Below are 14714 nucleotides of genomic sequence, written 5' to 3'. Positions count from 1 at the left end.
AACTTCTCAGAGAACTCAAATTGGCTGAAATTTCTTGTCTGTGTTTTATACTTTTAAAAATAGGGTTTAATGGGAAAAACGTTTTGTTGGTTTCTGCTGAATTTCCTTAGTCCAGTGGAGAAAAATAGAAAGGGAAAATGTAGAAGCAGCAAGAGTTTTACAACTGGACTCTGTCTGCTTTAATAGCGAAAAAATAGTCTCCAAATGAAATATTTCTTCCTCTTTTATCCCTCCACACCCCCCGGCCTTGCTAGAAAAAGCCAAGGAAAGTTACTTTTCTGCTTGACTTGAAACAAAAATATTTTTTCAGGTTTTTTTCCCCTGATTTGGAAAGCTGTGTTTGTCACCCGGGGGTTGTTTTACACTTCCCTTCCAAACCTTACCCATACTTCAGTGTGAACGTTTCAGCATCCTTCCAGGAGCCCTCTGCCAGCAAAGCTGTGTAAACTCCAGTTAATATCAGGCTCAATTTCTTACATGGGCAAGTGAATGGAAAGCTGACGTTATTCTCATGCTATGTAAACTGAGTGTCACCGAGAGCTTTAGACTTCATTGTCTGGGGCCTTGGCCACCTCTGGCGCCGAAGGAGCTTTACTGGAGCAGTCGAGAGGCTGACAGCAGGGACTGGTGGTGTTGCCTTGGCAAGAGGCAGCTCTAGGACAGCCGCAACCTCCATGTCCAGTTCAGATGTTATTAGCTTTTATGCGTGGCTCAAACAGAGGTCAGAGGATGTCTCCTCTGTCCCCTGGCCCCAAGCTGGGCTCTCGTCCCTGGGAGCTGGTCCTCATCCTCGAAGGACTTTGTCCTTGGGTGAACACTGCCATGTAAGGCAAAATCTGCTCCTTTCCCCTCCACCTCGGTCCTGCTGAGCCCTGTGCGTCTGTCGAGCAAGCTCGCCTGCTGAAAGCAGGATCGTTTAACTACCATTCAAAGGTGTGGTTAGCATGCTGCTAATTGTTCTCCATTTTCACTTGCAGTAGCATCCCTCCCCTCCTGTTGCAGCCCATGGCCCTGCACAGTTGCTTACCCCTGTGTTCTCTATCCTGACCTCCAGCATATCCTGCTGACACATGTGCTGCAGTTTCAAGTTACAGTTGCCAGACAGGACAAACTAGGAAGAGTTGGTTTCCTGGGCTCTTTGGGGTGGTGGGTTGTCTCTAAGGTGGGTTGGGAATGAGACCACTTCTGTGGTTGCTGTGCTGTTAACTGTTTTGCTTCTCTTTGTCCTTTCCACAGAGAGTACAGACAACTTTGTCTCAAGTAAGTGCCTCCTCCTCCTTTGTGTATGGTGGGTGTTTTGTTTCTGTGGTTTCCTGTGCTCTTCTGACTTATGGGCTCCTGGAGGGAAAATCAGAAAGCCAAAAGCAAATTGGCAGAGACTGCACAAAGTCCTGGCTTACCCATACGTGAGCAAGATGGCTGGGGAGCTTTTGATCAGCTGGGTAGTCAATTTCTAGAGCTCAGGAGATGCTCATTTCCCTGTAGTGATGTCCTGAAGAAGGTCCTAGTGGAAATGATGGTTGGTTGTGGTGCAGCAGAAGGGGTCTTAACTAGATGCAGGCTGGCCAGTCCCCAAAGCAGTTGTGTGTCATGGCCCATTGACAACATGCTCTCTAGTGTGGATTGAGATGAGAAGCAGGGCTTGATTTCTGTGACGTTTCCCCAACAGATTCTCACCACCCCCCCACACCCCCCCCAGTAACTGGTTCTTTGGATCAAGTTCTGCTGGAGTCAGTCTTGTGTTTTGACCCTACCTAGCCCAGCAGATTTCTGAAAACTCCAGGAGATGGATGGATGGAGGCCATCCAGGCACCCAAGTGTTTCTCATTTGTAAAGTTGGAGTGACATCAGTGTTTTCCTGATCTGTATTTTCTCTGCCGATGTGCACAGGGAACTCTCTGATGGTTGATTTTGGAGCCTTCTGAAATAGAAAGTGAGAACCTCTGTTAGGGGTGAGCTGCCTCGCGTTAGGTCAGGCATCGGGGATATGCTAGTGCCTTGGGAGTCCCGTGGGAGCCACGTTGAATCTTCTGTCTTTGTTTTGGTTTCAGTTGGTGATTATGAAGTGAGTCCCACCCCGCCGATCACTGTGACCCACAAACCAGAGGAGGACACTTTTGGGGTGAGTCCTGTCCTCTTCTCTACAGAACTGTTTTGCATGCACTACTTGTTATTGATGACTCAGTATTTACACTCCTGTGCTGTTCTGAGATGTTCGCAAGGAAAAAATATTCCTTTATGACTCAAGTCAACAATCAGAAGGATTTTGTGGCTTGTCAGGCAGGTAAAATACTGACATGAACCATCTGATCCTCTTGGGTCTGCAGTGGAACTAGGGAGCTCTTTGAAAATAAGGGATCCTGTGAAGTTGCTGCTTGCAGGGTCAGAAATTCTCGCTCTGAAGAAGTAGCACCCAGAGAACAAACAAACAGGCAACTGTGTGTTTCAGACCATTATTGATCTGTTAAGTTTAGCCCTGTGAGGGACTCGGATTTAGCTTGGTTCAGTTCTGTCAGTGCCAGTTCGCCCTCTCTCCTGCTCTGCAGGGCATGCCAAAAATGAAAAAGAAAAGAAAGCCTACAGCTTATCAGATCTCAACATTGTCTGTCTTCTGCAGAATCCAGGTAGAAAAATGAAAAAAAAATGAATGTGTGTATAAGTATTGGGGGAAAAAATTAGCATGTTACACAATTGCTCTGATTCTCTGAAAGTTTTAAGATCTTGAAACATGCCAGGTGTTAACGGAATGAACAAAACCCAATCCACCTTGGTTTCAGTTCTCATCCAGCTGAAAATCTCCTGTAACTGAAGTGAAAGCTTTGAACAGTGAGACTGGAGTAATAACGTGCACTGATTATTAAATATAAAGCACAAAAAACAAGCTGAAGGATCAAATAAAAAATGTAAAAATTTCATAGCTAATGTATTGAGGGCAGGAAAAGGGTTGCAAAATGAAATTACTTTTTCTTGGTTAAATGATGTATTTTCTATTATAGCAGAATACAGTTTTGTAAAAGGAAGTGAAGTCTAAATGCATCACAAGACCCAGTACAGGAGAACAATTGGACAAATGCCAAAGAAATTGTTGTTTACATCAATGCAATAAAAGTATCTCAAGCAAAGGCTTGAAGGAATAAATATTCATAAATATTAAAATAAGCCTGGGATTGTAAACCCTTTAGGGGAAGAAGTTTTTCTTTCCTCTGCTTGTACACTTACACAGTGGAACCATGGATCCAGTGAAGGACTTTGGACACTGTTGTAGTATAAATATTTACTATGAAAAATCACAATAAATAGGGAACCACTAGAGGCTTTTGGAAAACCAAATGTTTTAGGGGGGAAAAAAACCCCTCAGTTCTGCTTATTTTCTTCTGTTTTCTTTTTGTGGTGTGTTATTTTCCCTCATTCTTTGTCCTGAGGGATGTTTGGATGGAGACAGAGTTGGTCTTTCTAAAGAATTTTCTGCTGCTCCTGTGTGTTCCCAGCTCAGGTTAGTATAGCTTTAGTATTGTGGCATCACCACTGTGCCAGAAACGGAGGCTCGTGATGCGGTGCAGCGAAGGGAGAGCCCAGACACTGGAGCAGAGGTGGTCCTTCCCTGCAGATACACGGAGTGAGAGCCTGGGAGGAGCTGGTCCCAGAACAGCATTGCTGACAGGGAAATCCCAGACTTCCCAGTCCTGCAAAAACAGCCTGTGATGCTTCCAAGCTGTGCTAGAGCCCTTTGCTTTAGCTTGTATTTTCCTCCACAGCTGATATCCACGGGGCTGCAGCAGATGGTGTGAGCCTACAGAAAGGTTAACTGTGCAAGGAGGTGCTGCATTTCCAGTCTAGACTCCTAAATTCCTTTGTCTTGACTAAGGCTTTTTCCTTTCAGGTTTCCATAGCGGTTGGGCTGGCAGCTTTTGCTTGTGTCCTCTTGGTCGTCCTCTTTATTATGATCAACAAGTATGGCCGGCGGTCCAAGTTTGGGATGAAAGGTACGTGCAGTTGCTTTCCTCTAGCAGGAGGCACCTTCCAGGATTGCCCGGCTCTTATAGCACACGTGGAAAGGTGTTGTGGTTTTATTCCTACATTATCTGTATTGGTGCAAAACCTTCTAAAGGGAATGGTGTCCAGCCCTCTTCTGTTTGTTGAGAGAGTAATGGAGACATCCAGGCAGGTGGTTCTCACCTGTATGTCCTGCTGGGCAGAAGTATGCATGTGTTTTCCTGATCAGCACGTAACTGCATCTACAGGTTGCTCAGAAGAGCTTTGCGCCTGCTTCTTCCAGCCACGTGTTGAGGGAGTTGTACTCAGGAGAGCATGTTCTGGGATGAAGTCTTGTCTGCGGACTTGATGATGCATGGCTTTCCCCTTGCGTCGCACTGGGTGCAGAGTGCGGGGTGTGAAGGGGGAACAGAAGGATGTGAAATTGCTTTGGGTTCTGCTGGAAAGGCAGATGTACCCATCTTGTGCCTGTCTGTAAGACTGAGATGCTGCTGTAACTTTGTAAGGTCCATGCCGGGAAAGCAATTGCTGATCTGTCTGTCAGTGATGTGGAAGGTCTCTTTCTGTTGCCTCTCTGTTGGAAAGTTTCTCCCTCTGCATCATGAATAACCACTTTAGGAGATATTTCAAGTGTCCTTGGTAGTGATTGGAAAGCAAGAAAGCATCTGAAGTTTGCCAGGCAGAACGGTGTCTCTGTCCTACCAACACCAGTGCTGTGATGTGATAAAGCTAATGCAAGAAGAAAGTAGATGACATTGTGCCATCTGCTTTTTGTGACTCGGCTGGTATCTCCAGTTGGGCAGCGTTGGTGGTGCCCAGTGAAGTCTGGAGGAAGAGCCTTCACATGACAAAGTAGTTCCCAGTCTAATTGCTGGCTCATGCACACACTGGTCGAAGCCAGGCTTTGCCAACACAAGCTTCTTCTGAGGCTCCTGAGTTGCAGCCTATTTCCTGGCCTTGCAGGGTTCTGTGTTGCAGGGCAGGTTGATAGGTTTGGGAACACTTCTTGTGGTTGCCTCCAGGCTTTGTTTGCTTCACGGAGATGTTTCCTGAGTGGGTCCAGATGGGATTCTGGCTGGAGTTTCCCCTGTGCATCCTATGGAGATAGAAGACAGGACGTTTAATTAAATAGTGAATCTTCTACACCAGCTTAGCAATATTTAGTCCATATGTCCAATGATAAGAACCATCTGGTAGGGTGTACTGACTGGTGGGTGGAGTAGAGGAATGGAAGACACGGTTCCTGGGATCAATTCCCAGCTCTTCTACTGACTCACTTGATGTCCGTAGGCAATTAGCTGTCTTAACCTCTGTCTCTGCTTTAATTTCCCCATCTGTAAAATTGGGATGTTACGTGCCTTCTGGAGGGATTTGTTAGAACACTTTGGAAGTGCTTGGGCACTTGCCACTGATGGGGCTTAGAGATACAAATATAAAAAGGAAAAGTAACTTCTGATTGTAGTGGAAGAATCAAAGAAGAGTTAACCTCATGTGGGTAACCAGTCTCTGTGAACAGACGTGTGTGTGTTCAGAGGTGTTTGGGTAAGTGTGTTAGTGGATATTCTGCTTCCCAGAAACCAGAGGGGTGCTCTGATGGACCCTTGTGTGTGCAGTTTTTGGGAGGCAAAAACATTTAACCAGAAAAGCCTGCTTTCCTCCTCCTCCTTGTGCTGTATTTGTTCCAGTTCTGGTATGGAACCACAACCTCAAAAAGTTTCTAAAACTTTTATTGATATTTCTTGGAGAGATGAAGTTGTCAGAAATTAAATGGATCTTTAAAACCAGGGACACAGTTCTTGAATGAGTCACAAGCGTCACAGGCAGCACCGTGGGCAGCTGACCCATACTGCCTAAGCTCTGCTCCCCGTCAGAGGCTGCAGAGCCTCCTGCCCTGTGGACAGTCTCCCTGGCATGTGGCTGTCCCCACTCTGACCCCTTTGCTTTCCCCCAGCATCTCTTCTGCCAACACTTTTTTCTTTAGCCGTAGTGCCATTGTCAACTGGCACGCCACCATGCTTTGCATCTTTAGCCGGTATCTCCCTTCTTTGCATCCAGCTCGTTACCAAACCTCACCACATTTTCTTCCACAACACAAACGCAATTCTTACATTCACCTGCACCAGCTGGGATGTTGTTTGGTACCCTGGCTATGGTCTGCCCAGGCAGCTGCAGCTGACTTATTTCTCACCCCCACAAGATATGTCACAGTTCCTTCCACACTTTCCAAAATGTGGTTTCTAAGCTTTCTTTCCTTGCTGCTCAGCAGGCCAATGAGTCCAGAGGACTTGCTCTCTCCTTAAGTTGCTTTGGGGTCTCAGCTGAGCTGTTGCAGATGGTCCCAGTCTGGCAGTGGTACCTTGAAGCCTGTGTTTGTTCTGTGTGTGCTGGATGTCTCTTTCCGTGGTGCCTCCTCTTTGAGTTCGCTAATGGGCTACTGTTCCTTTCCTTCTCCCTGGGGGCTGCCTGTGCATGGGGTGATGCCCTTGTACAAATCATCAAATCACTTTACTGAGTGGTCCTGAGCTGCTTGTCCAGGGGCGCATATACAGGTTCTGCCTTATTCTGACACCTTGTATGGGACAGCACAGCTGACAACCACCTCCAGATGTCCTTTAGCTGGCACTGTCCTCTGGGTCCCTCATCAGTTAATTCTTGGGCAGGAGCCATCCTGTATGGCACCCAGCATGCTACCATTTACTGAGGAAAAAAAATCCAAACCCTGAGGCTTTTTGGGAAAGTGCATCATTCCCTGAATCAGGAGCTGTTCATCACCGCTTGATATGTTGCCACTTGTTGAAAACCCAGCTTGGCAGGCCTGCAGGAGCAGGTTTTTCCTGTTGTTTTTGTCATGGACGCAGAACACTGTGTGCTCATGTTGGACACGTTACCCGAAGCACCTCTCGAGTCAATCTGAGCACATCTTTTTTCCTTCTGCGTCTCCTAGTGTTAAGCAGATGGTTTATCTCCTAGAGAGAGAGAGAGGTGAACTTGGACTGACAAGGTTGAATGTGACATTAGGCTGGAAAAACCCTCTGGGCCAGCCTGCTGTGTTGCCCTCCAGTCTTAAAAGCAGACTAATGGGCTACCAAGTGTCCGATATTCCAGCTGCCTTTGCTGAAAAGAAAGTCACTGTGTCTTGGCGTACATGTGCTGGGGGATGACTACGAGAGGATGGTGTGTCCACATTTATGGTTTGTCTACATTTTTCCTCTTCTGGCTGATATCAGACCCTCAGAGCGTTGCACGAGAGTCCTGGCAGATCTGCAGCTCTGGTAACGACCCGGCTACTGATACAGCTGACGGTGAAGCTGTAGAAAAGCCTGTGCTGCCCAGCGTGCTGTTGACGGGCTGGAGCGGTGGCATCCACAAAAGCTCTTTGTGAAGGGGGCTCCGATGTGCTGTGCTCCCGGCTCCCGGCTCTGTGGCATCCCTCGGTTGAGCTCACAGGGGCTGGCCATGTGCCATCCCCCTCGCCTTCCCCTGCTCCCTCTGGAGAGGGCATTCATTAACACGGGGTGGCAGAGGTCAGCTCCCCTTTCTTGGCCGCCTGTCGGCTTTGGCTCCTGTAGCTGGGGTAGGGGGTGGGGGCTGCAGCAGCTGGTGGGGGGGCTGGGGGATCACTGGAGCTGGGGTGGCGGAGGCGGCAGGAGAATGGCAGACAAAGCGCCTTTTTGTGAAACGTGGCGTTGTGTGGGTGACATGGAGGCAGTGGCGAGGAAACCGCTGGGAAAAGGGAATGTGAAAACCGAGACGCGCTGAAGTCGCAGCAATGGGCTGCGACTGCTTGCTGAAGGGTGATGTATCCAGAGGGGTAGCTGAGAGGCTTTTTAAAGCCTTGTATTAGTGTGGGAACAATAATAGGATCTTGCAGTGCAAGTAATTGGAAGTTGGGGCTCTTTGGTTTACTGCCATGGCTCAGGGGAGTGGGTTTTACAGGTGGGATAGACTGCATGGGAGTAAGGAGCCCGGCATCCCGCTCCCAGTCGTTGCTTGCTCTGGGCTCGGTGTCCCACATTCCCTGGCTGCCCGCCGGAGGTGGAGGGTTTACACCTCACCTTCTGGGGTCAGGCTTGTCACCGCAAGCCTTGTAAACCCACGTATTCCGATCAAAGTTTAATCCCAGAAGATGACAGGAAATGAAATTTCATAAGATAATAAAAAACCCACACATAACTCCCGGGACTAACAAAAATGAAATTTCATAAAACAATAATAACGGCACAGAAAAGTCCTGGGACTAACAAAATGTTTGGATGGCACAGTGATGGAGGCCGTGTAAATGCTTAGGTTGATGGGCTGAAATATATGCTCCTTTTCTTTGTTTTCTGTTATGTTTGCAAGTGCCTAGGGATAAAGAATGTGTGCTTGTGCATATTTGTGTGATGTATTCCTGGTGCCGCACAGCTTAAAAAACAAAACAATACCAAACAAAAACCACCAAAAAAAACCCCAAAAGAAACAAATTGAGTTTGCTGAGATATGGGGAGAAAGATGCTAGAGAAAATCCAGACAAGAGCACTTGTCATTTTGCTGAGATGAGCTGTTTCCCAGGCTCTGAGATTAAAAACTACTTGCATTCTCCAAACAAGGTTTTCTTCCTTGGGTGGAGACAGTGCCAGCTAATGGTTCAGACTTGGTTGCAGTTGGCAAAGAGTAGATTGCTTTTTAATCTGATTTCCTAAACAAATAAGGTGTGTGATCATGCTGCCTGTCTGCACACATGCAAGCGTGTATGTGCAGCTCTGCCTGCTCATTTTTTCCCTTTCTCTGCTGCGGCTTTTGGATCTGCTGGCCAGTTCCACCCAGAGGAGATGGGGGAAGGACTTCAAGATGCCTTTACAGGCATCATGTAAATAGGGAGGCTAAACAGGATGACAGCTTGGGTGATGCCCCACTGATGGAAATGCTTTGAGCCTTTCTGGGCATTGGAGAACCCGTATGGAAGTGAAGCCTCAGATAGAATAACAAAACACAGGGGAGCAGGCTTTCACGGGGTGTGCTGTGGTGGGTGATGTGTATATCTGTATACAGGCGTATGTATATTTTCTCTCTGAATAGGCAGAAACAACAAGGAGGTTGGGGAGAGACGAAAGAACAGTAAATAAATACTGCCCACGCTTTCTGTAGTTTGAGGAATCGCATTGCTATCGGTTCATTTGGTACTTTTTCTATTAGCCCTGATCAAAGTGCTGGCACTGCTGATGTGCCTGTGGATGTCAGAAGTACTTGCAGAGCTGTTCCATTGTAATTCAACATTAGTTAATAGGTACTTAAAGTAAAGTGGTTGCCTATTTGATTATGATTGGGGGTTATTAACATTTTTTTCCATAAACAGATGGTAACTGTCCACTGAGTCGATTGCAGAACAATTCCAGGGTTTCTGATTCAAGAGGACCAGCTCCTGCAAAGATATCATGTGTGCCTGGCTTTTTGCTTTTGTTGATTTGTTTTTTTGTTTCTCTCTCTTTTTTTTTTTTTTTTCCTTCCCTCTTTCATCGTGCAATTATCGCTGCAGTTTTAAAGGGGTGGAAAAAAAATAATATACAAGAGCCATCACCTACTTTTCAGGTGAGGCTTCATTCTGACCCACGTTGCCTTGGCCAAGAGTGGTTACAGTCATGCACTGGTTGTTTTTCCCTGATGATTTGTTTGCAGTTGTATAGGCATGAGCAAGCACTCTGCAGCTTGGAGAGCCTGCACCTTAAGGGTTAGTTGCTCAGGAAAAATCTGTGATCAGGGCCCTTTCATTTCATCCTCCTGGGAGCCTGCCATGTAGAGGGAGAAGGAAGAAAGAGAGAGCAAAGTAACATCAGCCAGCCTGGCACGGCTACAGGAGAGAAACAGCCATACATTAAAAGCCATGGCTAACCATGGGGGCTCAGGGATGTATGGTGAGCCATACTAACGAGCTGGAAATGGGAACTGATTGCTGTTGTTTTCGTTGAGCTCGGGTGTGTGAAGCACAGAGCCCAGCCGTGCCGACGGGCTAAGCCTCCCAAAGGGCCATGGACAGAGCAACTGTGAGGGGGCTGTTGGAGGTCGGAGCTTTTCCTTGCTGGTATCCTTCTGTTTGTTTGAAAAGCCCCTTGATGTACTTCTGACTCTCGATACTACCTGGTTTTATTTGCCTGGGAAGTGGATTGAAAGGGCATGTGGTTTCACTGGGGCTTCTTTCTATAAATGCCTGTTTATACTCTGCTGAAGTGCAAGTTGTGCTATTTATTTATTTATTTAGTGCCTTCAAGGTGATAAAGCATAAAGCTCCTTGAACTGCTAAGTTCCTCACCCTCTGCTAAGCCGTACAGTCCATAAATGGTACGGTGACAGCAAGGGAAAGCTGCTGTGCAGCCCTGGGCTCCTTGGCAAACCTTCCAGAGATCTCACCTCTCCCTTGAGATGCTGTGACAAGGCACCTGCTTCTGCATCTCTGCAAAGGCAGATCTGCTCTCATGCTGGGAGTTAATGCTCACATCCCTTGTTCTTCGGTCCCAGGTGGTGTTAGTCTGGTGAAGGCTTGGAAAGATGGGGTGGTGATGTCCTTGTTGCTGTCTGAAGGAGCAAGGAGCCACCCTTGGCTGGAGAGACACATCAAATGACCCTGAAGGAGAAATGGTTAGCAGATGATCAGGATTTATTTAGATCTAGAAATAAACCATTTTCCCACTCCCAGAAGCATTACTAGGTTATTTATAAAGGAAACATAAAGTGCACTGACCAGCCATTATCTATTTCAGTTGCTTTTACAAAACCAAGGTGTCTATTTTAGGCAACTACTAAAAGCAGTTAAAAAAAGTCAGATCAGTAGTTTTCAGGTGACCCGAGAGGCCCCAAGCCTCCTTCATGCCACATTCTTGCAGGCTCTTCCTCCACACGCATGGGTCTCCCTTGCTGGCCGATGCATGCGTTTGGTCTGGTCACCAGCTGGGCGCTGGACCCTGGGTGCACCACCACCCTAAAGGACCTAAAGGAGCCCCATGGCACGGTCGGTGTTTGCCTGGGGCAGTTCTGCATGAGCAGATGTCTCACTGCTGACTGTTACACGCAGTTCTCATGTTGTGGTGTCCAAAGCTGTGCAAGTGACCCTCACGTTACCTGTGATCCGACATGATGTGAACTCCCAGCCAGGGTGATGGAAAGATGTTGAAATGTATTTATTTATTTAATAGGGTTTTTATTTGGAGCGGTCCCTGTTCCCGACTCAGCACACCAGATTTTCCACCAACAAAGCATTAACAAATGTCAGCACTGGGAACACTGCTGCTCGTGGCACTGTGGTTGCTTCTTTCTGCTTTTGCGTATGTGGTAGGCACAATGCTGAGGAGAGAGAGGGTGAGAGTGAGCCACGGCTGCTTCTCTTGCACTGCAAGGCTGAGAAGATGCTCTTCATCCACTCACCATTCAGGAACAACTAAATTACCCCTCCAGTTCCTCATCCAACTGCTTGCCTGAATCTTTTCTAGTCGTGAAATCACCTAGCCTCAGTCACCTGAGCAGCCTACCCCAAGGACCATGCAAAAGATGCTAGTCCTCAGGGGGCTTCTCTCCAAGGCAGTGATGCCTCTGCATGCCTGCTCCTTGTCTCCTTGATTCCGATCAGTGTTTGTTGCTTGGTCTGATGATGTCTGTCTGTCTTCACATGGCTCTGCTTTAGCAAAAGTGCTGGAATGACAGCACAAGGCCAGAATAATTCTGTTAATCTCAGAACAGATATCACAGACAGCAGCAGGTTAGGCTATTTTTTCAGCCAGTGTAAGTGATGTGATAAAGAGACGTCATTTTTACAAGCCTTGTATACTGTGTGAGCTCTTGTGCCTCTCTGAAGGCAGCCAACAACCAGACAACTAAATGTCAGATTTGATGTGGCTTTAATAAGGTGCAGGGCAGTGTGGGAAGAAGCAAAGGGCTTTAATTAATATCTTAATTGTAGTTTGTCTGCACTACGGTTGTCCAATTATTCTCTGAAAAAGACTTTGCTACTGTTAATGCTGATAAACGGTCCTCTGGGAGGATGTCCCTGGTAAGTTTATCACCTCTTCCTCATCATGACTTGCTGTAAGATTGTTGTTCATTTTTGTGATGTTCAGCCAGGGATGCTGAGATTTGGCACTCCATCCTTAAACCCTGGAGCAGGAGAGCTTTGCTCTTGGTTGAGGGACAGGTGACTGCGATATAAATGGCAGGATTGGCAAGGGAAGCATTTGGGAGCTGTGAAAGCAAATGGAGAGAAGAAAGAGAATGATGCTGCTTGGTCTTTGAACCTAGGCTGAATCTGCTTGGAGCGCCTAGAAATTTGGAGGCAGTGGAGTAACCTCACAAGGGAAGGATAGGGGCTGTCACTTGGGCTGTTCAAGCTTCAACTGGCAAAAGCACTGAGGAAGCAAATTGTAGAGAGCACCGGAGCATTTGATGATCTAATGGGTTTGTTCTATCTCCAACTTCTATTTCTTGTGGTGCAATAATGAGCCTGCCTGTGTCTCGGACAGCCCCAAAAGCTCTGTCATCAGCACCAGTGTTTAAGTGTCTCTTGATGAAGGCGGGAGCAGCGCAAAACCCTATGTGATGCTCAGGCATCTCATTTCGATCTACAGCTATGCTATTAAAAATCAATGGACCAGAAGATAATGGCTGTACACAAAGGCAGCTGGGGTAGTATTTTGTGCACAGGAGGAATAAATCACACTTGGATTCCCATATTTTGTATCTGAGGGGCAGGGTTATAATCCAGTTTCTGTTTGGAAGAGTGGTCTTCAGTTGGTGCTGTGGCCCTGGATAATGAAGGAAGATAGAGGATGGGATGCTCTGTTACCCTGAACCTGGTTTGTGGTTCAGGAAGGGGGCTCGGGAGATCTTGTTGTCTGTGGCCATATAAACTGGCCACAGGTCTCCCTTTGGGCTGCAGCCATCGGGGCCATTGAGGGGCACCATGTGGGAAAGGATGCCAGGTGCACCCATGTATCCCCCCCTCCCCCAGTCAGCCTTCAGCATGCTCTGCTCCACGCTTGGGCCCTGTTGCAGGATCTCCCCTCTGCTCAGGTTTGTGGCACGAGAATAGCCTGGAGCTGGTGCTCATGGCCATCTTCTGTGTCTCACAGCCTCTTTGCTCCCTGTGTCTGCTGGAACCTGTTAGCTGCAGAAAGACTTTTTTTGTTATTGTTGTTGTTTTACTTCACCTCAGTGCAGCATCTGCAGGAGTTACCAGCTCCTTTTGGAAGAGACTGTTTCAAATCAAGATACACAGGCTGTAGCTCAGCATCTTACGTGCCCTGCTGTTGGGGTGGGTTTGTGGCTCTGCTGGCAGACCTCGCTTTGTGACCAGTGAGGAGTTTTCCCTGCAGAAAAGGAAAAAGCCATTTTTGATCAGAACCCCGTTGGGAAGCATGGTCTCTGTCAAGGTGGTTTTGCCACATCTGTCTTTGATGCTACTCAAGTCAAAGCAGTGTAGCACTTCAAAAGCTGCAGAGGGTAAAACCCCATACAATTATGGCCAAAAAAAAAAGAGATGGGTCTGCTTGGGTTTTGGATTATAAACTCTTTGGCTTGCTTCTCATTCCACCTGAACCAGCTATAGGCGGAGCTGGTATTGATGAACCTGCATCTCCATCTTCTCTGTGTCCCAGGGTGTGCTTCATCCTCCTTGGCAAACAGCAAGTTCTTCCCAGCCTAACACAGTCAAGAGGCTGTGAATTACCGTGAGAGGAAAAACATTGTGTTCCTTCACAGTAAGGTTCACGTGGCACGGGCTGAGACACCGGTGCCACAGCAGCTCCGGGGCAGGCAGCGCTGGTGTCCTGGTGCAATGCTGGCTGCTTGCGCAGCAGCCGGCAGTGGTGCTGAGACAGCTGCTGGGGTTGGGGCAGGGGAGAACTGGCCCTTTTGTTGCTGACAAGACGATTTCATCTTGATGCTCTAAAAGCTCTTGTGACATCCGCAATTTTCCAGATGGGTAATGAAAACCTGTGAGCAGGGGCGTCTCGGCGGCTTTTGAAGCACTTGCCTGTGGAGCTGCGTCCGTTGGTTTTTATAACTGCTGACAGGGCTTAATAATCATTACGCTAAGTGGAGCCGGCACTCAGGGAGGCAGGTAAAGCTGCTGCTGCCCTTGGGCTGAGGCATGTTTCTCACCATGCAGCACAGAGCTGTGGATCCCAGCTGTGGATCCCTGTCCTGAGAGGCTGATTTCTGCCTCTTCTGCTCCCAGGCTGCGGAGTTCTGCGGGAGCTGCTGGCCGGGTCTGCTTGCCTCTTGCTCAGGACCCCCTTGGCACCGTCTCGTGGTATCCAGGGTTGCTCCTGGGTCTGACCCAGGGTCTGCAGTGCTTTCACTGGGCTACAGCTTCAGTCCTGCCTTGGCAAGAGGGAAACAGAGGCAGTTTTCCACAATCAGCAGGTGCACAGTTGCAAAGCATGTCTTCATCCAAAGCGCTCTTTTTCCAATCTATGTTGGGGGTAATAATTAGTAGGGTCTTACCTATTAAGCTATGATATATTTTTTTTTGAAGGAGAGATGTCTGGTATTATAAAAAGGAAAGAAAACCCCAATAATTTTGAGGTAACAGTAGTCTAGAATCAATATTTATTCGTATTGATTTCTTAATTGATTTTCTGACTTTTTTTCATCTGGGTTTTGGGTAAATTCCCATGCTCATGCCTGTGTGCACAGCAGTGGGATGCTGTGGCAGACCTGGGTAGCTGGTGAGGGGCAGGGCTGGCAGCCCTTGCACT

General features: G+C 47.6%; 1 protein-coding gene across 3 annotated transcripts in view; it reads left to right on the top strand.

The window, feature by feature from the left end:
- NTRK3 (neurotrophic receptor tyrosine kinase 3) overlaps positions 1 to 14714 on the top strand; it is a 217798-nt gene that overhangs the window by 71242 nt on the left and 131842 nt on the right. For all 3 annotated transcript variants that reach the window (XM_037395410.1, XM_037395408.1, XM_037395409.1), the window contains exons 9-11: positions 1237 to 1260; positions 2052 to 2122; positions 3881 to 3983. In XM_037395410.1, the coding sequence (XP_037251307.1) occupies positions 1237 to 1260; positions 2052 to 2122; positions 3881 to 3983 (198 nt within the window). The remainder of the gene's footprint in view (positions 1 to 1236; positions 1261 to 2051; positions 2123 to 3880; positions 3984 to 14714) is intronic.

Source organism: Falco rusticolus, chromosome 7 (assembly GCF_015220075.1).
Source record: "Falco rusticolus isolate bFalRus1 chromosome 7, bFalRus1.pri, whole genome shotgun sequence".
In the NCBI taxonomy this organism is placed as follows: domain Eukaryota; kingdom Metazoa; phylum Chordata; class Aves; order Falconiformes; family Falconidae; genus Falco; species Falco rusticolus.
The sequence above is the reverse complement of the archived record's forward strand: the minus strand, read 5'-3'. Positions and strand labels throughout refer to the sequence as shown.